We start from the raw sequence: 23664 nt of genomic DNA, 5'->3' as shown, positions 1-23664 counted from the left end.
AACACTATATTAGAAGCTCAACTGGAGTGCATACCGCAGATCAGAAAAGGTACCGCCAGGGCCAAGAAGATGCCAGCATGGTTAACGAGCAAAGTCAAGGAAGCTCTTAGAGGCAAAAAGTCTTCCTTCAGAAAATGGAAGTCTTGTCCGAATGAAGAAAATAAAAAAGAACACAAACTCTGGCAAAAGAAATGCAAGAAGACAATAAGGGATGCTAAAAAAGAATTTGAGGAGCACATTGCTAAGAACATAAAAACCAACAACAAAAAATTCTATAAATACATTCAAAGCAGGAGACCATCTAGGGAGACGATTGGACCCTTGGATGATAAGGGAGTCAAAGGTGTACTAAAGAACGATAAGGAGATTGCAGAGAAGCTCAATGAATTCTTTGCATCTGTCTTCACAGTGGAAGATATAGGGCAGATCCCTGAACCTGAACTAACATTTGCAGGAAGGGATTCTGAGGAACTGAGACAAATAGTGGTAACGAGAGAGGAAGTTCTAAGCTTAATGGACAATATAAAAACTGACAAATCACCGGGCCCGGATGGCATCCACCCGAGAGTTCTCAAAGCACTCAAAGGTGAAATTGCTGATCTGCTAACTAAAATATGTAACTTGTCCCTTGGGTCCTCCCCCGTGCCTGAGGACTGGAAAGTGGCAAATGTAACGCCAATCTTCAAAAAGGGATCCAGAGGGGATCCCGGAAATTACAGGCCAGTTAGCTTAACTTCTGTCCCTGGAAAACTGGTAGAAAGTATTATTAAAGCTAGATTAACTAAGCACATAGAAGAACAAGCCTTGCTGAAGCAGAGCCAGCATGGCTTCTGCAAGGGAAAGTCCTGTCTCAGTAACCTATTAGAATTCTTTGAGAGTGTCAACAAGCATATAGATAGAGGTGATCCAGTGGACATAGTGTACTTAGACTTTCAAAAAGCGTTTGACAAGGTACCTCACCAAAGGCTTCTGAGGAAGCTTAGCAGTCATGGAATAAGAGGAGAGGTCCTCTTCTGGATAAGGAATTGGTTAAGAAGCAGAAAGCAGAGAGTAGGAATAAACGGACAGTTCTCCCAATGGAGGGCTGTAGAAAGTGGAGTCCCTCAAGGATCGGTATTGGGACCTGTACTTTTCAACTTGTTCATTAATGACCTAGAATTAGGAGTGAGCAGTGAAGTGGCCAAGTTTGCTGACGACACTAAATTGTTCACGGTTGTTAAAACAAAAAGGGATTGCGAAAAGCTCCAAAAAGACCTCTCCAAACTGAGTAAATGGGCGGAAAAATGGCAAATGCAATTCAATATAAACAAGTGTAAAATTATGCATATTGGAGCAAAAAATCTTAATTTCACATATACGCTCATGGGGTCTGAACTGGCGGTGACTGACCAGGAGAGAGACCTCGGGGTTGTAGTGGACAGCACGATGAAAATGTCGACCCAGTGTGCGGCAGCTGTGAAAAAGGTAAATTCCATGCTAGGGATAATTAGGAAAGGTATTGAAAATAAAACAGCCGATATCATAATGCCGTTGTATAAATCTATGGTGCGGCCGCATTTGGAACACTGTGTACAGTTCTGGTCGCCTCATCTCAAAAAGGATATTATAGAGTTGGAAAAGGTTCAGAAGAGGGCAACCAGAATAATCAAGGGGATGGAGCGACTCCCTTACGAGGAAAGGTTGCAGCATTTGGGGCTTTTTAGTTTAGAGAAAAGGCGGGTCAGAGGAGACATGATAGAAGTGTATAAAATTATGCATGGCATTGAGAAAGTGGATAGAGAAAAGTTCTTCTCCCTCTCTCATAATACTAGAACTCGTGGACATTCAAAGAAGCTGAATGTTGGAAGATTCAGGACAGACAAAAGGAAGTACTTCTTTACTCAGCGCATAGTTAAACTATGGAATTTGCTCCCACAAGATGCAGTAATGGCCACCAGCTTGGACGGCTTTAAAAGAAGATTAGACAAATTCATGGAGGACAGGGCTATCAATGGCTACTAGCTGTGATGGCTGTGCTCTGCCACCCTAGTCAGAGGCAGCATGCTTCTGAAAACCAGTTGCTGGAAGCCTCAGGAGGGGAGAGTGTTCTTGCACTCGGATCCTGCTTGCGGGCTTCCCCCAGGCACCTGGTTGGCCACTGTGAGAACAGGATGCTGGACTAGATAGGCCACTGGCCTGATCCAGCAGGCTCTTCTTATGTTCTTATGAACCCTGTGAGCCATGCCATCGGGAGTCTTGTACTCCCAGCAGGGTCACCCATGGCAGTAAGGTCAAGGGAGAGGAACCAGACAAAGAACGATCCAAGGAAGTCCTCAACGGCAGAACAGGCAGAGGATAACAATGTGTATGTTACAACAGCTGTGAAGGCGGATGAAGGCTGCAGCAGATAAAGGACTTCCAATCGTCATGGTACCCATGCCATTGGATCAAAGTCTTTTTCTGTCAAGACTGTGTGTTGATCGTGATGCACCGATCTCCCCACATAAAACAAATTCACGCACAGGCATCTTCTATAACAGAAGTCCCATGGCGATTGGCAAATAGCGACGGGGGCAGGACTGTGAAATCCAGAAGCCCCTAGTCATGGTCTGGTACATCAGCGGTGGATACAGATTCAGACGGATCCATTGTTAAAGACTATATTTTGGAAGACAATCTTACTCGGTCACGAGTGACAGCCAAGAAGAGAAGTTGGAAATGTAGATTGTGATGGTTATTGTTATTTAACTCTTGTAAATTGTGTTTTGTAAATCGTATTGCTTTATTGTTTTATTGATGTATTCTTATATTGTATTTTGATATTTGTGTCTTTTGTAAGCTGCCTTGAGGACCTTGGGCTGAAAGGCGGGCATGAATAAATAAATAAATAAATAAATAATAACAATAACTTCCCAAATACTTGGAGGAGCATCTCTCCCTTCTAAGCCAGACTGTGTATTAAGATCTGCAGGGAAGGTCCTTCGAAGTCCAGCCACCAGGTGAACCACATGGTGTGGTGACTCAGGATAGGGCATTCTCTGTGGTGGCACCCTAATGGCAGAATGCCACCCCCATCCCGAGTAAGACTGAGGCAAAAGACACCTCTTTCCCCAGGAGTTTATAGGAGTTTGATCTAATTCAGCCAGTGACAAATTAATGAATAATCTTAACAAGACTAGTATTGTGGTATTGTTACATTTTATGCTGTATTCTGCCCTTGGATTATGAATTGATGAAGGCCAGGACAGAAACAGAATGAATAAATCTCTTACTAGTGTAGACTAGTCCACCACCAGTCATGTACCAAGGCATTCATTTAAAACTGTATATCTTAAGTCTTCCTTTTCAAATCATGGTTTGAACTGAACCAAATTTAAAACTGTTTTCAACAGACAAGCACCAACTCACTAATTCCTGTGTTCTGGCACATAAGAGCAGTATCAGAAAACATGAGCACATGCAACATAGGACAAATTATTTCAACAGGAGGGGGGAAAGCCCAGTCCTAGCTGTAGCACCTACTTGAATGAAAAGGGGTTGAGGGATCGGAGTCAAACACACTGCAGACATCTGTAGTACTAGAAGTGGAAGAAGGAGGGGGTGGGGTGAGCGGTGTTCTTGGAGAGTTCGGTGCAGAAACAGCACTCTCTGTTTCACTCTCAGGGACACGACTGTAACTGATTTTTCTTGGCTCCTGTTGCAGAGGTGTAGGGTGTCTCATGGTGCCTGGCCTTGGGTTTGATGGACGAACACCCGGAGATTTGAGGGAATAAGTGTATTTTTTGGGCTGTAAACAAAATCAAAACCAATTATTTATATGAAGAACACTGAGTTAATCTGAACATTTTTACAGCAGGACTAGTTCCATTTTGTCTTTTTAAAAATTTGTGCAGCTTAGCATACACTTGTTAAGAATATAGTCTTAATACTCACAAATCTTGGGGGTGGCTTGACGTTACGTGGTTCTATTTCTAGGGACTTGTTGAACAGATAATCTGCAAACTCTTTTTCCATGCTGGTTCCCATTGGATTCAGATTTTCAAAAAACCTCTGAAACCCAAAACATTCAGAAAGATTAACACAGTTTAATACATGCTGATCCTGAAGGAGATGGATACAAACTCTTCAGTCACAAAGCACCAATCTGTGGAAAGTATCCAGAGAAAGTTCTCTTCCCAGGCCCTCTTGAGGCAAAGCTTATAGAAATTAATCAGACATGAAGCTCTGCCATTGGACAGAGGACTTTTCTGGTTCTGGGACTTACTGAAGCAAAGATATTTTAAAAAGGTGAACTTGTAAAAAAAAACTTCCTTAATAGTATTCAATTGAACTCCAACAACCACCCAAAAGAAAAGGAAGCAGAAGAGAATTACTGATGGGAGGAGAGCATCTGGAGCAGGATATCTAATGGAAGAAGTCCTGTAATCTTGGATGGGCTATCTTCCTGCTCCGGCTAAGACCATTCCATCTACAGCACCCTCCAGCCAAAGGCTTCCTTTGCATGCGGGTTTAGTGAACAGAGACTGAAGCTGATGTGGCTGTTTTAAAAAAATATTTTTAATTATATTTTTCAACTACCACACACAAACAATGTAAACAGTGGTGACACAAAATAAAGATAAAGGGACAGGCAAGAACAGGTATATCACTATGAGGACAATAGCAGCATAAACGATACAAATCAACATGTTTGAATGAGACCTGACCAGCAAGACAAATGGTCTACAGGTGGGTGACTGGTGCATTCGGCAGTATTAACATATAACAACAGTGGCCACCAAGATTCAATAAAATTAACTGATTTAATCACACCTCTGCGTAGTCTATTCTATACTGATGTGGCTGTTTGGCCTCTAGGAGAGTGCTTGTACTAAATACTGTTAAGATGCCAGCCACTTGGTGGATGTAAGTTGGAAAGGCATGAGATGTAATGCTATCAATCTTAAGAGACTCAAACTTCTTGCTAGACAGGTTTTGGTGGACTCTAAGGGTCAACAAATTGGGCATCCATGTGTGTTGGTGGATTAATTTACATAGCTCTCCTCAGAGAATAGAGTGAGGTCAAGAACCAAGGGGTCTGTGGTGAAAGAGCTATAGCTTGGTCAAGATATGAAAGAAAGATGCCCAGGAGGTCTTTGATCTATGACGCTGAGTAAGAGATCTTTTTTCTTCTGCACCACTACAAGAAGGCTTTCTAGATAGCTTCCCAAATGCAGTGAATGGAATATCTTCTGAATGACAATACTGTCTGTCCTGACTAGCAAAGTTCCAGATAGTGGCCTTTCCCAGCTCAGCCTGGAGATGCCAGGGACTGAATCTGGGATTATTTGCATGCAAAACATGTGTTCTACCACTGAGCTATTGCCTTTTCCAATCCAGAGTGGTGTCAGAAGGAACATATACAGTAGCCCAAATGGCCATTTTGATGACAGGACATCAATTAGTTTCCGGACTACCAATTAGTTTCCACACTCAATTCAAAGTGCTGGCTGGACCTGTTGTTGCTGTTATGTGCCTATAAAGCCTTATATGGTTCAGGATCCCACCTCAAGGACTGCCTCCCCCTACATGGACCGCCTCCCCCCACATGGACCAACCTGGACCCTGTGTTTTTCATTTGAAGCACTTCTCTGTGTGGCCCCCTCTGAGGCAGGTGTGGAGGTGGCAACATGAGAACGGGTCTTTTCAGTGGTGACTCCCCACTTGTGGAATGCTCTCCCCAGGGAGGTATACCTGGTGCCATCATTATCTATTTGTAGGTGCCAGGCAAAAACCTTCTTTTTTACCTGGCCTTCTGGCCCTTAATATGAAGGGCTTTACGTATCAATGGCCTCTTTTAATGTGGCAAGTCTTGCTAGTCTGAACTGGTCCATTTTTAGATTGTGTTGTGTTGGTTGTTTTAATGCGTTTCTTATGACTGGTTTTAATCTGATTGTTGTAAGTCACTTTGGGTTGCTTTGTGACTAAATAATAATAACAACTCCTTCTGCACCCTCTTTTGAAACTTCACAAGGAAACAATTCAGCTTGCAGTTCCCTGGGGATACCAAAAGACCAACTATGGGTACACCAAACCACCTTTGAATCACTGCAAACACTAAGAGGTTTGCACCTGATTCTGTAGGGTTCAGGTTCATAGAGACTGCTTTGATCCATGAGATGTCATATAGGGCAATACAGAAACTTCTGACAGATTTGTTAAACAGCAAAACCAGAATAAAATCAACTCATAATTGATGAGGACATAATCTAGAAATTGTTACTGGATAAATTAAAGGACTGTAGAGTTGGGAGCCAGTCAAGGACTCTGCTGAGCTTCAACCTATATACACTTCCTTGGGGTCACCAACAAAAAAGCTGACCCTGAAAGAATAAAAATTCCTACTTACTCTGATGTCAGATTCTACTCTTAGGCAGTATGGCTGGTTTTGGTACTGTTGGATCTCTCCTGTAATCTCAGCCACTTTCCTCCGTTTGCTGAAATTGATAAGCTCCTTCCCATGACGTTTAAGAAATTCAGGGTTGCCTTCTTCTGTTTTCAAGATGTTTGTTAAATAAATTCCTACAAACATCCAAAAACATGTAGCTAGAAAACTCATATGCTCTTTCAACAGAAGATGAGAATTAAGATTAGAGGTACAAAGACTTTGGGAAGGCTAAAATATGTGCTCTCACAATTTCTAAAGAGCCTGATCTTCTCCCCTCCCAGTAGATGTGCCTGCCTTCCTGCTAACCTCTCCTCAAACTCTTTCCCAGCAACAGAAAGGACCACCAAGACCAAAGGCTGAAACAAAGCTAGGGCCCCATCTCAACACATGGTTAGCTGACCAAGACTAACCTTGGATAGGGCAAAAGGGCACTGCCCATTTGTTGCCTGTTTGTGACCCAGCCATTCCAACAGTAAGCTACACCTTTTGTCACCTGCCTCTTTGCCCACCTCCTCTTCCCCTTTCAAATTTTTACACTGCCCTACCCTTTTCCTTAGAGTTTTGTTACTTGCTTCCAGAATCATGGTATGCACCCACTCACTCTCTGAATCTCATCCTCATCTCTTGCCTGCTGTTCCTCCTGCTCTTCAGCTGAAAAGCTCTCAACACAAAAAAGACAGATTCTCCCCTCAGGCTTACAATCTAAAAGACATGATACACAGGAGGAAAAAGGAGGAGAGTAGAGAAAAAGCATATTCAGGCATCAGTTCTCAAAGTTACAGAGTTCTTATAACAATCTGCAGGAGTGGAAACAGTTCAGGGAGAGCAGGTGTCAAAAGGAGCTGGTCTCTCAGAAGAGAGAATGGAATTACCCTTCTCTCTCTGCTTTGCAACTGATAAAATAGCTGTTGCTAGGTAATAGCTGAGGGAGAGAAAGAAATGTCTCTCAGCAGAGCTGATGGAGTGACCCTGCTTCCCTTCTTTTGCCTTACTTTCAAAGACTTCCAGGGCCTTGCCCCCTTCTCTCTCCTTACATTCCTTTCTGTATCTACCGACTTTTACTCCTCCAGCTCCACCATCCTTCCATCATTCGAAAGTCTCCTACCTCAAACAACTCTGCTTTCACCTTTGCTGCCCCTTACATTTGGAACAGTCTTCCAGAACACCTGTGAAGCTACCTGACTTCCTTCTTCCTCAAAACCAACGTTTGCAATGAAGCCTTTGGTGGACTGCCTTCAAGTTGATTCCGACTTATGGCGACCCTATGAATAGGGGTTTTCATGGTAAGCGATATTCAGAGGTGGTTTACCATTGCCTTCCTCTGAGGCTGAGAGGCAGTGAGGGGCCCAAGGCCACTCAGTGAGCTTCATGGCTGTGTGGGGATTCGAACCCTGGTCTCCCAGGTCGTAGTCCAACACTCCAACACTCTAACCACTACACCACACTGGCTTTCAAAACCTTTGGTACCACCCCAAAAATCCACTCAACCTATATCCAAGGCTAAGTACGTACAATTGAAACAATCACATATTCCTGTTTATTGCCACTCCCCTACCCCCACCCTGTGCGTCAAATTTTAGATTATAAAATCCTTGGGGCAGGGCAATGTCCTCTTGTAATCTAAAGCATCATGTACACTGTTTACCTATGAAGAATATGAATTATCTCCTTGCAGCTAGGCAGGACATTTTCTAAAACCCGACCCTTTTATGATACAAACATGAACGTTCACAAGATAGGTTGGGAAAAATGTGAGCAAGCAACATTTTTGGATTTCTTTATATAGCTGATATAGTATTATATATTCAAGAATTTTTTTATCTTTGCTTGCCTAGTACTCACAAATCTTTTGTAGGCAAAAATTAAATCAGTTGTCCAGTGTGGATGTAATGAGAGGTTTAACAAACCCTGGAAGTCTTCCATTTCTCCATATAAATGAAAGGAGGAAGGAAGAGGAAAAGGGAAGCACATAGACACAAATATGTGTTCACTGTCTAAAATACCACGGTTTATATCAGATAGAGATCATTATGTGTGAACCAGGCTACTGTCAAAGAATGCAGTCAGTAAAATATCCTCATCTATCAAGCAGTGTGTAGCACTGAGCTAAAAAAAAACAGAACAAATTGGCGCAGTTTATCTAATCTCCATCCCGTGATGTTTCTCTGATTAAGCTTGAGACACAAAGTTCACTTCACAAATATAGAGTGTTTCTAAATGAAATTAAAAACTAATATAAAACAAATTAAAAACTAATTTGTATTAGTACCTATCACCTGAAGATAACTGAAAAATCAGGCCAATGGTTCCCACTAAAATGTAGTGAAATTGTGAATTTGATACTGAACAGGGAAAAGGTTTTCAAATTGAAGTACTATGTTGGTACTTCTGGCTATTCCAGCCATTAGCAAAATGTAAATGGACTGCCTTCAAGTCGATTCTGACTTATGGCGACCCTATGAATAGGGTTTTCATGGTAAGCGATATTCAGAGGGGGTTTACCATTGCCTTCCTCTGAGGCTGAGAGGCAGTGACTGGCCCAAGGTCACCCAGTGAGCTTCATGGCTGTGTGGGGATTCGAACCCTGCTCTCCAGGTCATAGTCCAACACTCTAACCACTACGCCACACTGACTCTCTAGCCATTAGCAACTGTTGGTAATATATTTGAGAAACTACTACTTATTAATTCTGTGGCTTATCAACATCTGATTTTATTTTCATCAAGAATAAATCCTACTTACCAAAGAAAGGCACACATGGAGGATTAATAGACCTGAGTTTTGCCAAGTATTTCTTATGGTGGTCTTCACTCAGTTCATGAGCTTCTTCAAAAATCTTTTTCTGGCGGCTTGGGATTTGCTAAAGGTACACAGAGAAAGTTGAGATACACTTTGCTCCAACAACAAACATTTTGCTCCAATGGCAAACCACAATGTGTTATCAGTGATCATAAATTAAGGCCAGCCAAAATTTGTGGATCCATCTGCAAGGTTTACTCGCCCCTTCTGCACTGAAGTGCTTTCACTAAAGAAAAATGGGTAATGTCTGAAGTGGCATTATGACCTGCTGCTTTATTTTTCACTAGTTTTCAGTTGCCCCCTTTCTCATGGAAAGGAAGATATGGTTCCTGAACACAATACTTTTTAACCATGGAGATAATCTCAGTTTAGGGAAAATGTGCAGTCTGTCCATGGGACTTGATGTGCAAAGGAACTTTGTGGAGAAATAAACAAGACGTCAATAGCGGCTCCTTACCCTTGTACATGGGGCAAAATAAACATTCACACTGCACTTTTTAAGTGTTTAACCTAACTCTGAGATTATCTCTATGAAGAAAAATTCACCTAACAGCCTTCCCAGTGCTGAAGTTAAACACTGTAGAAAAAGAAAAAAGGGAGTTTAGAGTAAATGTATTTGCTTTTTCAAAGGTATTTTAAGTAGCAACAGTTAAACAATTACAATTTCTAGATTTACATTTGACTTACTTCAAAGGTGTGATCCAATCTGTAAATAGGTGCAGAGTTCATGGCACTGACAACCTCAAGAACACCATTAAAATTGTTTAGTTCTTGAAAAACTTGCAAGATCTCAATAATCCGACATACTACAATTACTCTTTCCTCTAGGTTTTCCGTTTCTATGATGCATCTAAATATACAAAAAGAAGTTTCTTATTTATCACTACCATAATGTTAAAAAATAACAATTTTATCAAAAACATTTTTCTTGAGAAATGCAACTGAACACAGGGGTTTCCAAACAGGCAATTGCTTAAGTCCACCTTTTTTCTGAATTAAAATTGGAGAAACATTAACCTTGCACATCAGAAAATGGACCATTGGTCTCACCTGAAGGGTGATTTTCATAGGAGGTATGCCATCAAGCGGGTAATAGCTCCACCTATCGTCCAAAGGCAAGAATGTTTCTGAAGTCAAGACTAGGGGCGTCAGGCCCCTCCCACTCTCCAGTTCATTCGCAGCGAGTCCAAAGAGAGATATCTAAAAATGCAGGAGAAAAGGCCAACGGGCCTACCAGGAAGAACATAACATAATAGCAACATTCATAATAATATGACTCTAACATAGCGAGATAAAAGTAATAGCAGACTTGACTTCACTAATAAATGTAGTAAAATAGCGTAACCGGAATATGTAAAATTCCCCAAAAATATCTAGGTATCCTCCAACTGGGAGGGTCGTGATGGCATACCTCCTATGAAAATCACCCTTCAGGTGAGACCAATGGTCCATTTTCCATAGGAGGTATGCCATCAAGCGGGATGTACCAAAGCAGCCCATAACAGGGAGGGACCACCCACAACCTAATCCTCATTAAGAACCTGTTGCAACACTCGTCTGCCAAAAGAGGCATCGGCAGAGGCATAACGGTCTATTTTATAATGCCTTATAAACGAATGTGGGGTAGACCAAACAGCAGCTCTGCAAATATCGGCAACAGGAGCGTTGGTAGCAAAAGCAGCCATAGTGGCCGCTGACCTGGTGGAATGAGCGGTAATGCTAGGTGGAATTGGAAGCTTAAGGGACTCATAGGCAATACATGCCCGCAATCAGCGGGATAAGGTGGAATTAGCTACTTTATTCCCCATAGACCTTGGATGAAACGATACAAACAAAGACTCAGTCCGTCGTATATCCTGAGTCCTAGACAGGTAGGTCTTGAGAGCCCTCAGAACGTCCAATGAATGCCAAGCCTTCTCTAGAGGATGGGTAGGATTCGGACAAAATGAAGGAAGAACAATGTCCTGGTTGCAGTGGAAAACTGAATTGACCTTGGGACGGAAGGAAGGATCAGTTTTCAGCACAACAGAGTCCTTGTGAAAGACACAGAGGTGGCGGGCAGAAGACAATGCGCCCAGTTCCGAAACTCAACTCGCAGAAGTGATCGCGATCAGGAACAGGACCTTGAATGACAACAGATGTAAAGGCACAGTCCTGAGGGGCTCAAACGGAGGGCGTTGTAAAGCCTGCAGCACCTTTGACAAACTCCATGAGGGAAAACGGTGGGCTACAGCCAGTGAGCGTAGAGCAGTGCCTCTGAGGAAGCGTTTGATGAACGGATGTGAGGCAATAGGGGCACCAGTGGAGGCCACAGAAAGAATGGACGACAGAGTGGACGCATGTCGATGCAATGTGTTGGGTCTGAGTCCCATCATGAGGCCCCTATGAAGGTATTGTAGCACTTGTTGTATTGTAGCCTGTGAAGGATCGAGGTGCTGAGTCTGACACCACCTGGAAAATGCCACCCTAGTATGTTGATATATATGGGTGGTGGATGGTCGTCTCGAGGCTAAGATAATGTCAATAACAGCATCAGACAGTCCAGCCGACCTCAAATGTCGCCGTTCAAAAGCCATGCTATTAGGTTGAACCAGTTGGGGTCCTGATGCCCTGGGATAAGAGGTCTGGCCTGACTGGGAGTGTCCAAGGATCCGTCACCGACACTGCAAGGAGATCCGAGAACCACGGTCGATGGGGCCAATATGGTGCTATCAGAACCAGTTTGGCTCTCTTGCGCCGCGCCTTCCTCAAGGTTCTGGCTAACAGTGGTATTGGAGGGAAGGCGTACAATAGGCCATCCGGCCACGATAGCGACAGGGCATCCACTGCTTCTGCTGTCGTGTCCAGGTATCGAGCGAAGTACCTGGGTAGTTGACAATTGCGACTGGAGGTAAAGAGGTCGACAGAGAAGGAACCGAACCGACCCTGGAGAAGATGGAACACGGACGGATGAAGCTTCCATTCTCCCGGGAACACCTGTTGCCTGCTGAGCCAGTCTGCCGTCACATTCAGAATTCCTCTGAGATGTTCTGCTTTTAAGGATTGCAGATGTTGCTCTGCCCGGTCGAATATGAGGGAAGCTAGGTTCTGCAGAGGAAGGGACCTGGTCCCCCCTTGTCTGTTTAAATGAGATTTGGCACACGTGTTGTTCGTTCGAATGAGAACATGGTCCAAGTGGAACAGAGACTGAAAATGAAGCAGAGCTAAGTGGACAGCCTTTAGTTCCAGCCAATTGATGCTCTGAGATTGCTCTGCTGTGAACGGAGTGCCCTGGGCGAGATGTTGTACCCTCGTCCACCAGCGGAATGACAAACGCAGTGTGGGGCTCAAGGGAATTGCTCGATGGTTTGAGCTGGCAATGTCGTGTTGGAACGGTAGCAAGGCCCACTGTAGCTGTCGAGTATGAGCTCAAGCCCATGGAACAATATGAATGGTGGACACCAACATTCCTAGAGCCCTGGCTAGAAGCATGACGTCTGCGGATGTTTTGTGCATCAGAGATCTTGCGATGTCTGTGATAGCAGTTATGCGATCTGGGGACAGGAACACTGTCGCTTGCAGGGTGTCCAACATCGCCCCTAGATGCTGTAAACGTTGGGTTGGTTGGAGATGGCTTTTGTCGAAGTTGACTAGCCAGCCGTGGGCCTGTAAGACATGGAGTGTGAGCGTTAGATGGCGATGAGCCAGCTCCCTGGAACTCGCCCGTATGAGCAAATCGTCCAGATATGGGTAGATATGGACCCCTTGAAGCCGGAGGTAAGCCGCTAGTATGAGTAGCACCTTGGTAAATACTCTCGGGGCAGACGAGAGACCGAACGGCATTGCTCGATATTGAAAATGCTGGGAACCGAAGGCAAACCGAAGGAATTTTCTGTGGGCAATGCAAATAGGTACATGGAGATACGCTTCCTTTAGATCGATAGAAACCAGGAAATCTCCTTCGTGTAGGCTTTCTGTAATGGAGTGAAGGGATTCCATTTTAAACTTTTGGTACTTTACGAAACGGTTAATGAACTTGAGGTCCAAAACCACCCTCCATGACAGATCACGTTTGGGCACAGCAAATAGGAGGGAGTATACCCCTTCCGACCTCTCTGTAGTAGGGACTGGCTCTATCGCCGCTATGTCCAAGAGGTGATGTATGGCTGTTTGCATGATGTAGTGCCTGGCTGGTGCCCTGGGACAAGGGGAGGGATGAAATCGGTCTGGGGGTGTTGTCCAAAACTCAAGTGCATATCCATAACAAAAAAGTTCTCTGATCCAGGAGACCTGAGTCAGACGCAGCCAATGTTCGCCAAACAGAAACAGTCTGCCCCCAACCGGTATTGTATTAGTACTGTCTGCGCTGGCGAGATCCTCCCCTGTATGAGGACATTGAAAAACCTCTGCACCCCTGGTACTGACCTCTGCCCGGGAAACATTTGTTCCAGCCTCCCCTGGAGGAGCGGAAATCATATGTTGGGAACTCGCGGTCTTGTCCCCCGGGCCGCGTTCCTCGAAAGGGCTGAGACGTGCGGTACGAGGCGAAACGTCTGAAAGGTCTACGCTTCAGCCACAAAAGCAGCTGTCTTGCGCAATTTTATCAGTGATCTTCGCAGAGAAACAGGATCTGGATTAGGATCCTCTAAGAGGTTGTCCAACCACATCATCGCTGCCCTGGAGAAAATAGAGGCTGATGTAGAAGCACGCATAGAAAAGGCGGTGGCCTCATGAGTCTTGCGTAAGGCAAAGTCCAGTCTCCGCTCAGTGGCATCCTTTAAATGAGAATCTCCTTCCCTTGGCAAAAGGGATCTGGAAACTAAGCTGGAAATTGGCTCGTCTATGCCAGGGACGGCCAGTCTGGTAGTAAAGTCCGGAGCCAAAGGATAAAGTCTGTCCGCAAGGTTATTAAATCGGCGTGCTTGTAAAGGGTAAGACCATTCATTGTTGGCCAGTTTAGCGATGGGATCTGGCACAGGAAGATAGTGCTCTGCTGGCGTGGGGGATTTCAACACCCTGGCCCCCTTTATAGTGGGAGTGGCAGCTGCAGTTGGCGTGGATTGAAGGCCAAGGGTATTCAACACTCTGCGCACAAGGGGCTGGTAATCTCAGGCATCAAAGAGACGATAAGATGTATCCTGCTCATGTTCCGAATGGTCACTCCATTCGTCTCCTTCGTCTTGCAGAGCGAATGCGGACTCCTCCTCATAAGAGATGTCATCAACAAACCTGCCCCTGGCAATGTCAAACGGATCTGGAGAGTGTACAAAGTGGTCCCCGCTGTGGTGAGGAATAGCGGGAACTTGTGATGGTGACTGCCTCTGAGCGAAGAACGACAGCATACCCTGAAGTTGTGAAATGAACTCATGGGACAGCTGCAGTCCCGGAGATGTAGACGGTTGCTCTTGTATAGGAGGAAGTGTGGACGGCCCCACAGGCAGTGAAGAGGAGTAAGCCCCGGGTTGGCTGACTGTTGGTTGTTCAGGAAAACCAGCAAAGTCCTCCTCATCAGAGGAAACAGCAGGAGAATGAAAGAGAGTCATTAACTGTGCATGGGTTGACCCCTCTGGAACTGGAACAGAGACATAGCGAGGCCGCTTGGTTGTGCTGTGGCTGGAAAGATGTTTAGTTTTGGCAACCGCTTTAGAATGCTTATGCTTGACCACCTTAGATGGTTTCGGCTTGGTCGCCTGGTTTGTCTCTGGCTGTTGTTTCGGCTTGGTTGCCTGAATTGTCTCTGGTTGTTGTGCCATCATATATTTTTAAAGGGTATCAGTACACGGCCACGGATGGGGCAGAATGCACAGACCCGAACAGGCTCAGTACACGGCACACGAATAGGGCAGAATGCACTGGCAGATGGCTAAGTACACGGCCACGGATGGGGCAGAATGTACACTATGAACAGTCTTAGTACACAGCCACGGATGGGGCAGAATGCACAGTCCAGATAGCTTTGCACAGTATCAACAGGTTTGGTACACGGCCACAGATGGAGCAGAATATAATATTTGCACAGCTTTGCACAGTATAAACAGCCTTGGTACACGGCCACGGATGGAGCAGAATGTACAGTTCGAGCAGCGGTGCACAATCCCAGTCTTAGTACATGGCCACGAGTGGGGCAGAATGTACAGTTCAGACAGCCTGGTTCACAGCCACAGCCTTGAGACAGTCCTGAGAATGTGTGGATTCAAGAGTTGTAGCAGTCGAATAGTTGGAACAGAAGGAGATTCTGTGTACTATAGGATTCTATCTGCAGCACACACACACACAGGAAAGACAGCGTTGAGGCTTTAATAAAACCGCTAGCCACAGCTCTTTCAAGCTAGGCCCGCTGTTAGGACAGGATAGACCAAACAGTAAGGGTGGGAAAAAAGGGAGCGAACAAAATGGCGCCCGTGAAAAGAGCGGGAAATTTTTTTAATCAAAAATGGCGGATACGTTGTACAATAACAACGGTTGAACGAGGCAGGAGCAATGGAAATTTAACTGCAAAAAAGGGGCGGCCGTAAAGACGTTCTACAGCCGTGGGGCTGAGAACTTAGTCGCGATTGTTAAATAAGGCAAGGGAGACTCTGCAGGGAGGCAGGTCGGCCAGGGAAGACCCCGTAGTAACAGAGGCAGTATAAGGGAGAAAACCGCAGCCGCAGACTGCAAAGACCGCTGCAGCGAGAGATCTAAGGCCGCGAAATGGTCGGGGAAGGCAGAGTAGTCCGACGACTAAAAACCTCTACGAGGGAAGGAAGGAGAGCCGCAGCCGCAGGCTCCTGGAGGGGAAGGGAAAGCAAAAAGAACTGCAAAGCAGGCTCCTGGGGGAGACGTGAGGCATGAAACAAAAGGCGGGGTAAAGCAGGGAGCTGCAGCCGCAAGCTCCCGTTTAAAAGCTGCGACCGCCGCCTGAGAAAGAGAGAACCGCAGCTGCAGTCTCTCAAAAAGCCGTTAGGCTAAAAACAGGGCACGAAAAAGGCAGCGGGGTAAGGCAGGGAGCTGCAGCCGCAAGCTCCCGTTCGACCGCCGCCTGAGAGAGAGAGAACCACAGCCGCGGTCTCTCTAAAAAGCCGTTAGGCTAAAAGCTGGGGAGAAAAATGGCCTGGGCAAGGGTGAAAAACTCCCCCCGAGGAAATTCCCCAGAATAACAAGACACACAGTTATACAGACAAGACAGAGGGAAGGAAACAGCGTGAGTAGACACACAAAAGAAGAAGAACCTCCACACCCTGTCACACAATACAAAAAACTTATCTAGACGCTAAGCAATATATCTTGCACGGACGAAGGCAAGAATGAACTGGAGAGTGGGAGGGGCCTGACGCCCCTAGTCTTGACTTCAGAAACATTCTTGCCTTCGGACGATAGGTGGAGCTATTACCCGCTTGATGGCATACCTCCTATGGAAAAAGTGTAACTTTTATAGTGTGTAGGAGTTTGAATTCAGAAGAGCCCACTTCTGTTTCTGCATGATCTGACCGCACGTCCTGATTGGAAGGAAGCAGTCCAGAGAAGTAATATAGAGGTGTAACAAGGAGTCACTTTCCAAGGAGGAAATTTTACTACATGATCATCAGGAATCACTGAATGATCTGATCATCCTTGATGCAGAGATACAGCTGAATTATCAGCCCTGAGAGGATGCTGACAAGGCAAGACTAGAGAAGTGAATCATGAAGACATGCAATGGGCAGCTTTCTATATCAGCTGATACACTAGGCTCACATAAACCTTTAATTATTTAATCCCTCACAGCACAATTTTGGAATTACCAACTAAATCTAAAACCAGTGCATAACTCAAATAATATACTCTTTTTCAATTCTTTGAGTTCAAAAAGCTGAGGTGATTAGCAACTATTGTTCTTGCTATAGTTATTTCTTTCTCTGAAACCAGTATTTTGTGAAGTTGCATTTCAGGAATGATGTGAATATCAATACTGAGAATATTACAGTTAAAGCACTCAAACAACTTACTTTTCAAACCACAAGGTAAGATTAGTGGTATGTCGAATCATCTTCAGCAGGTTAGGAGAATTGATTTCCTTATCTTCTTTCGTCCATACACTTCCAACCAGTTCTGATGGCTGCACAGCTCTACAAAATGAACATAAAAATAAATCATCAATTAAACTACCACTTACATTTCAATTATCACAAACAACTCACACTTTGACAAATAATTCTGAGAACAAAACAAACAAAGAAACAAATGGACTAATTTGCATTTTTGTTTGCTTTGTACAATGCAATTGTTTTAGTATATACTTCAGTAACCAATTTTCTCTGTCTCCAATTAAGTAGTGTAACACTACATCTATGTATGAGGTTCTGAAAAAAGAAAAGAGCTCATGGCTTACAAAATATTTTTGAATTTTTTTTATGGTGAACTCCACAATCCCCAACATATGAAAATAAATTATCTTGATTACTAACCATATCAAATACACACTGCTATAAACTCAAGCCACTATTTAGAACATAATTCCTGAGCATTTTCAGAGAAAGAAAGCCTACCTGTAAAGTTCAGATTCAAGTAATGTGAGCTGTCGAGCAATTTCTATTGGATGCAAAGTGAGCAGGTCAAATGTTTCAATGTGTCCTGGCCTGCTAATATGCCACTCAACTGGAGGTGGTGAGCTTTCAAAAGTAATATTATGACTTGGCCCAATGGCTTGTGCTTGCTTCTTCCTATGAATTATCTTTGTGATTGACTCAACCCATTTCTTCATAGCTTTACCTGAGAAGGAAAAGAAAAAATACATTGTGGATAATAACAAAGTTACCTGCCTAGTCACTAGAAATGTTACAATAAAGAAAATGCCTGGTTTACCTATGGGAGAGCAAGGGAGGAGAACATGAGAATTACAGAAAACAAAAACCGATCCATCTAGTCTAGCACCAGCAACAGATGCAACTGGGAAGGTCACAAATAAGGTGTGATGGAGACAGCCATCCCCTTTGTTCCCAGCATCTAGTGATCAGGCATACAATATGACACCTCTGAATCTAAGGTCCCAGGGACAGTCCTATATTTTTCAAATGTCTAATCTTTTTGTTTAAACCTAGCTAAACGGAAAGTTGGACTTACCGTGAAGTGTCCTTCTGGTCAGAGGGGAGTGGAGCATACAGGAATGGGTTAACTCCTCCTGTAGGCAGAGTCAAACTGAAACAAAGTGTTAGACAGTGGCTAGCCAGAAGGGGAGGGAAGCACCCTCTAACTGCCAGTCATGATAAGGCTGACCTTGGCCACCGAAAAATCGTAAAAAATTATGCAACATGCGAAACATAGACAGTAAAAGAATACGGAACAATAGTAGACATTGCAGGAGGTTGTCATGGGAGGTCCTCCTACACTATCCAGGTTTCCACGTGAATGTGAACCACCTATAGACTTTGAAGAGGAGGTCCTTCCCACCCTTGGCCTAGCCACCCCTGCAGGGTGGGACTGTATGCTCCACTCCCCACTGACCAGAAGTACACTTCACAGTAAGTTCAACTTTCTGTTCTCGGTCAGTGGGGTTGTGGAGCACACAGGAATGGGATGTACCGAAGCAGTGAACCCCACATCCCTGGGGTGTGCGTGCAGGGCTTAGGCCAGTACTCTTTGAAGAACTTTCCTGCCGAAGGCTGCATCGGTGGAGGTGAACTTATCCACCTTGAAGTGCCTGATGAAGGTGGATGGCTGTGTCCATGTAGCCTATGCAATGCAGTCACAGCGGCCGTTCCTCTCACTGAGTGGGCAGTAATACCACTAGGCAGAGATCTGTCGGCTGCCTGATATGCTATGGCCACACACTCTGTGACCCATCTGCTGATAGTGGAGCTTAACACCTTCCGTCCCTGTGCCCCCTTTTTAAAGGAAACAAATAGGGACTCCATCTTACGGAAAGACTCAGTCCTGTCTAGATAGATCTTGAGTATCCACTTGACGTCCAGTTTATGCCATTCCTTTTCTCTAGGATGTATAGAGTGTGGACAGAAGGTAGGCAAAGAAATGTCCTGCCCCCTGTGGAATACTGAATTCACCTTGGGCAAAAAAGCGGGATCTGGGCAAAGCACCACTTTGTCTGCGTGAAACATGCAAAGCTCCTTTCAGGTTGAGAGAGCTCCCAATCTCTCCTACCTTCCAAGCTAACATCACCAAAATTATTGTCTTAAGGGTGAGTGACTTGATAGACAATTTGCGAGCTGGTTCAAATAGAGAAGAAGACAGTGCTTTAAGGATCAAGGGCAGATCCCAAGTGGGAAATCTATGCAGAGTGGGGGAAGAAACGATGGATGCTCCCCTGAAAAAGCGTTTAACCTTGGGGTGGGATGCCAAAGAGCCACCCTCTGATGGAGAGAACACAGTACCGAGCGCTACTGCCTGATGCTTCAGCTTGCTAGGGGACAATCCTTGATCCAGACCATCCTGCCGGAAATCCAGAATGATCCTAAGATGGCACTCACTGTGCAACAGGTGCTTACACCTGCACCACTGATTGAAAGCCCTCCATGTGGTCTCATAAATCTTCTGTGTGGAGGACCTGCACGAGGCCAATATGGTGTCTATGATCCTATCAGACCCTCTCCTTTCAACGATCGCCGCTCAATCTCCATGCCTGAAGATGAAGCCAGTTTGGATCTGGGTGGAGCAAGGGTCCCTGGGAGAGTAGGTCCTGTCTACGAGGGAGCCTCCAGGGGGATTCTGAGCTGAGATCCACAAGACCAGAGAACCATGGATGTCTGGGCCAGTGGGGAGCAATCACCACTGCCTGCACTTGAAGAGCCCTGAGCCTGTGTAAGAACCTAGTCAGGAGAGGTCGGGGACGAAATGCATACAGTTAGACCCCGAGGCCAGGGCGCAGAGAGGGTTTCCGCGACTTGAGCCCCAGCCTCCCAGTAACGCGACATGAAGCTGTCAACCTGCACGCTCATCTTGGATGCAAAGAGATCTATGCATGGAGTCCCCCATCTCTGAGCCAGCTGATGAAAGACTTCTCTGTGGAGAGCCCACTTGCCCTGCTGTACCTGCTCTCTACTGAGCCAATCTGCCTGGGTGTTCAGTGCCCCCTTCAGGTGAACAGCCACAATGGATATCAGGTGCTGCTCCGCCCACCTGAAGAGACTGGTTTCCTTCTGCAGGGAACCCAACCTTGTTCCCCCCTGATGATTCAAATGAGCCATCGTGGTAACGTTGTTGGTCCGGATCAGGATGTGGGCTTGTTGCAGGATGGGTAGGAAATGCTGGAGAGCCAGTCTGACCGCCCGGAGCTCCAGCCAGTTGATTGAATGCCCCCTTTCCTGCATCTGCCACGTTCCCTGTACAAACAGATTCAGGCACATTGCCCCCCATCCCGAGAGACTGGCATCTGTGGTGACAACAGTGAATGAAGGAATCCTGAGGGAGAGACTCTTCTGAAGATTGGGCAGATGGCACCACCAGCGTAGAGAATCCCTCATCTCTCTGGTGACAAAAACTAAGCCCTTCCACCAATGAGCAATCTTGTCCTGGAAAGGCAGTAGAAGCCACTGTAACACTCTGGAGTGAAATCTCGCCCAGGGTACTGAATTGATCACTGCTATCATTGAGCCTGGGAGCTTGGCCAGGTCGCTCAGCCGGACCTGCTTGCTGCTGAGACAGGTAAGTAGTTGACACTGGAGCTTGGATATCCTGTCCTCCGATAGGAACAACTTGGCCCGCTCTGTTTCTGTTACTACCCTGAGATGTTGAAGGCACTGTGTTGGCAACAGATGACTCTTGGATGTGTTGACAACAAAGCTGTGGGCTTCCAGACAGCAAATAGTACTCTCCATGCCCTGTCTTGCCCTCGGAAGAGATGGAGCCCGGATAAGAAGGTTGTCTAGGTAGAGGTACATGTGTACCCCGAGTGCGAAGGTGCCCCACCACCACTGCCAGGAGTTTTGTGAAAACTCTGGGAGCAGAGAAGAGACCGAACAGCAGAGCTTTGTATTGGAATTGCTGCCCTCCATGTGCAAAGTGTAGGTACCGGCAATGCTGGGGCAGAATCGGGACATGCAGACACGCCTCCATAAGGTCTATAGAGGTGAGGAAGTCTCCGGGCTGAATTGCCTCCACAAAAAACTGCAGTGTCTCCATTTTGAAGTTCCTGGGCTGGATGAACCGGTTCAGAAATTTCAAATCCAAAATGGCACGGAGGTCGCCATTGCGCTTGGGCACCATAAAAAAGACAGAGAAGACCCCTGACCCATGTTGTAGTGTTGGCACCTGTTCTATGGCACCTATGTTGATGAGATGAGCTATGGGTCTAGGGTTCTCTGCCTTTTTTGGGGTTGCGTGCCAGGGGAGTCATTCTCCACTTGTCTGCTGGAATGGTTGAGAATTCCAGGGAATACCCCTTCATTACTGTGTCCAATACCCACTGGTCGGTAGTGGACGCTGCCCATGTGTCCGCAAAAAACTTCCACCTGCCCCCGACTGGGTACTCCGTGGCATCATGATTGAGCCAGCTTGGAGTTGGGTTTGGAATGACATTGTCTACCAAATCTACCTCCCGAAGAGGGGGTTCGGTGCTACTGTCAAGCTGTGCCCCAGGAAGAGCCCCAGGAACCTCTGCTTTGTCTGCTGTTCCTATATGCAGAAGAATAGCCCTTTGAACAAAAGGACTGCCCTGACTTCCTACGAGATTGCTTACCCTAGTCTTTTTTCTTAGCCATGGGCAAAGCCTTCTTCTTGTCCCTGGTCTCCACCAAATGGCGATGCCCTCCCGCATAAGGGAGAACAGACAGGCTGGCCTTGGAATGGTGATCCACCTCCCACTGTGTAAGCCAAATGTTTAGTCTTAGGACCACCGCATACCCACGGCATGAGCAGAGTACTGCAGACTGTTCATGGAGGAATCACTCAAGAATTCGGCCATCTTGGCCAGTTTATTAAGTCCCTCCCGGACATGCCTGGCATCAGATGGAACCTCTTCCATCAGTGCTCTGACCCACTTGACCGCTGCTTGGGACAGGAAGGAGTTAGCCGCCTATGCCCTCATGGCCAGAGCTGCAGCCTCATGCACATACCGGAGTGCTGTGTCACTGCATCTGTCACTAGGGTCAGACAAGGAGTCCCCTTCCTTAGGGATAGCTGTTTTGGCGCCTAAAGCTGATACCGGCTCGTCTATGGCCGGCACTTCCAGGCTGTCCATCACTGGAGGAGGAAGACTGTAAAGATTTTTGGACAAGACGTTGGCCTTCTTTAGTTTGGCTGGCTGTTCCCATTCCTCCTCGACTATGTCTCTGAATAGCTTCGAAAAGGGAATGCCAGTGAACGTCTCCCCTGACCTAGGGAAGACATCAGAAGAGCCTTGCTGCCCCTCATCCCCAGCCTCTACATTGGAAGAGGTCTCCTTAGGCAACTCCAATTGCAAGCACGCCATAGTCTTGGTAATTAGCACCAAATATGTATCAGGCGAATAAAGCCTCTTGTGCACTGAGGGCGGATGCGGAGCGTCATCCCTGGATAACTCTCCCTCCTCCTTCTCCGACTGCTCTGAGCCAGAATCTAAAGGCCCAGCGGCTTCTAAGGAATCCGGGCTAAGGCCCTCTCCTCTGTGGTAACTCCTGGACTCAGAAGAGTGGCCCTTGCCGTGCCCCCCAGCTCTGTGGTGGCCTTTGCACATGGCCCTGCTGTCCGTCACAACTGGAATAGAGCCAGAATAAGAGAAGGACCATGAGGCTGAGCTTGAGGAAGGGGAGGGTGAGCGCACTCGGCCATGTCTGGGCCGCTTCTTCTTGTGAGAGTGAGCTAGGTGCTTGGCCAGCGAGGCCTCCACTTCCCTCATCATGGCTCTACCAATCCATTTCATCACCATTGAGGAAGACCCTTCTTCAGACTCATGACGACGCCTGGACCTTTTGTGGCGAACCCCCCCTACTGTGTGGATGTAACCCACCCACTGAAGGGGAAGGCAACATGGCCCCTGCCACTGAGACCAAGGTATCAAGAGGAGTATTATCCTGATGCTCCCCTTTGCTTTGAGACAAGACATCCTCCTCCAAGGAACACTGATGCTCCACAGTCACAGCCATTTAATTTTGGGGGGGTTGGGGCTACGTGGGCACCCCCACCAAGACCCCTTATGTCCTCAGGTGGCCGGGGAAATCAGGGGAAAACTGGTGGCTGGTGGTGTCCTTGCGTAAAGCGCTCGGTGCCTTACCGCCTCGTGTGAGACTGGAAATGGCAGGAAAATGCCCTTCCCCCACGAGTATGGCGACCGCTGTGATGTCCTTATATGTTAAAAACTGTAAATATGGTAAGTGCGGGTTTATATAGGGATATATGGTAAGTGAATTGAGTAAGAGGGGGGAGTACATGGGCTAGAATGCGGGAGAATGTTGGATGATGATTGGCTGAGTGTTTTGAATGGCTGAAGGTATAAATGAGAGGATGACAGTTCTATTTTGTGAGGGAGTTGAGAGGAGAGTGATTGGAAAGGAGTTGAAGTGGGAGGCAGTTGGGATTGAGTTGACAGAGTT

General features: G+C 46.1%; 1 protein-coding gene across 1 annotated transcript in view; it reads right to left on the bottom strand.

The window, feature by feature from the left end:
* The window catches only part of SOS1 (SOS Ras/Rac guanine nucleotide exchange factor 1), a 97693-nt gene that overhangs the window by 11157 nt on the left and 62872 nt on the right, over nt 1–23664 (bottom strand). The window contains exons 14-20 of the mRNA XM_061625577.1: nt 17692–17914; nt 17152–17271; nt 9893–10055; nt 9149–9266; nt 6368–6540; nt 3913–4029; nt 3502–3766 (exon numbers count right to left, since the gene is read on the bottom strand). Coding sequence (XP_061481561.1) covers nt 3502–3766; nt 3913–4029; nt 6368–6540; nt 9149–9266; nt 9893–10055; nt 17152–17271; nt 17692–17914 — 1179 coding nt within the window. The remainder of the gene's footprint in view (nt 1–3501; nt 3767–3912; nt 4030–6367; nt 6541–9148; nt 9267–9892; nt 10056–17151; nt 17272–17691; nt 17915–23664) is intronic.

This window comes from Rhineura floridana, chromosome 4 (assembly GCF_030035675.1).
Source record: "Rhineura floridana isolate rRhiFlo1 chromosome 4, rRhiFlo1.hap2, whole genome shotgun sequence".
NCBI lineage: Eukaryota > Metazoa > Chordata > Lepidosauria > Squamata > Rhineuridae > Rhineura > Rhineura floridana.
The sequence above is the reverse complement of the archived record's forward strand: the minus strand, read 5'-3'. Positions and strand labels throughout refer to the sequence as shown.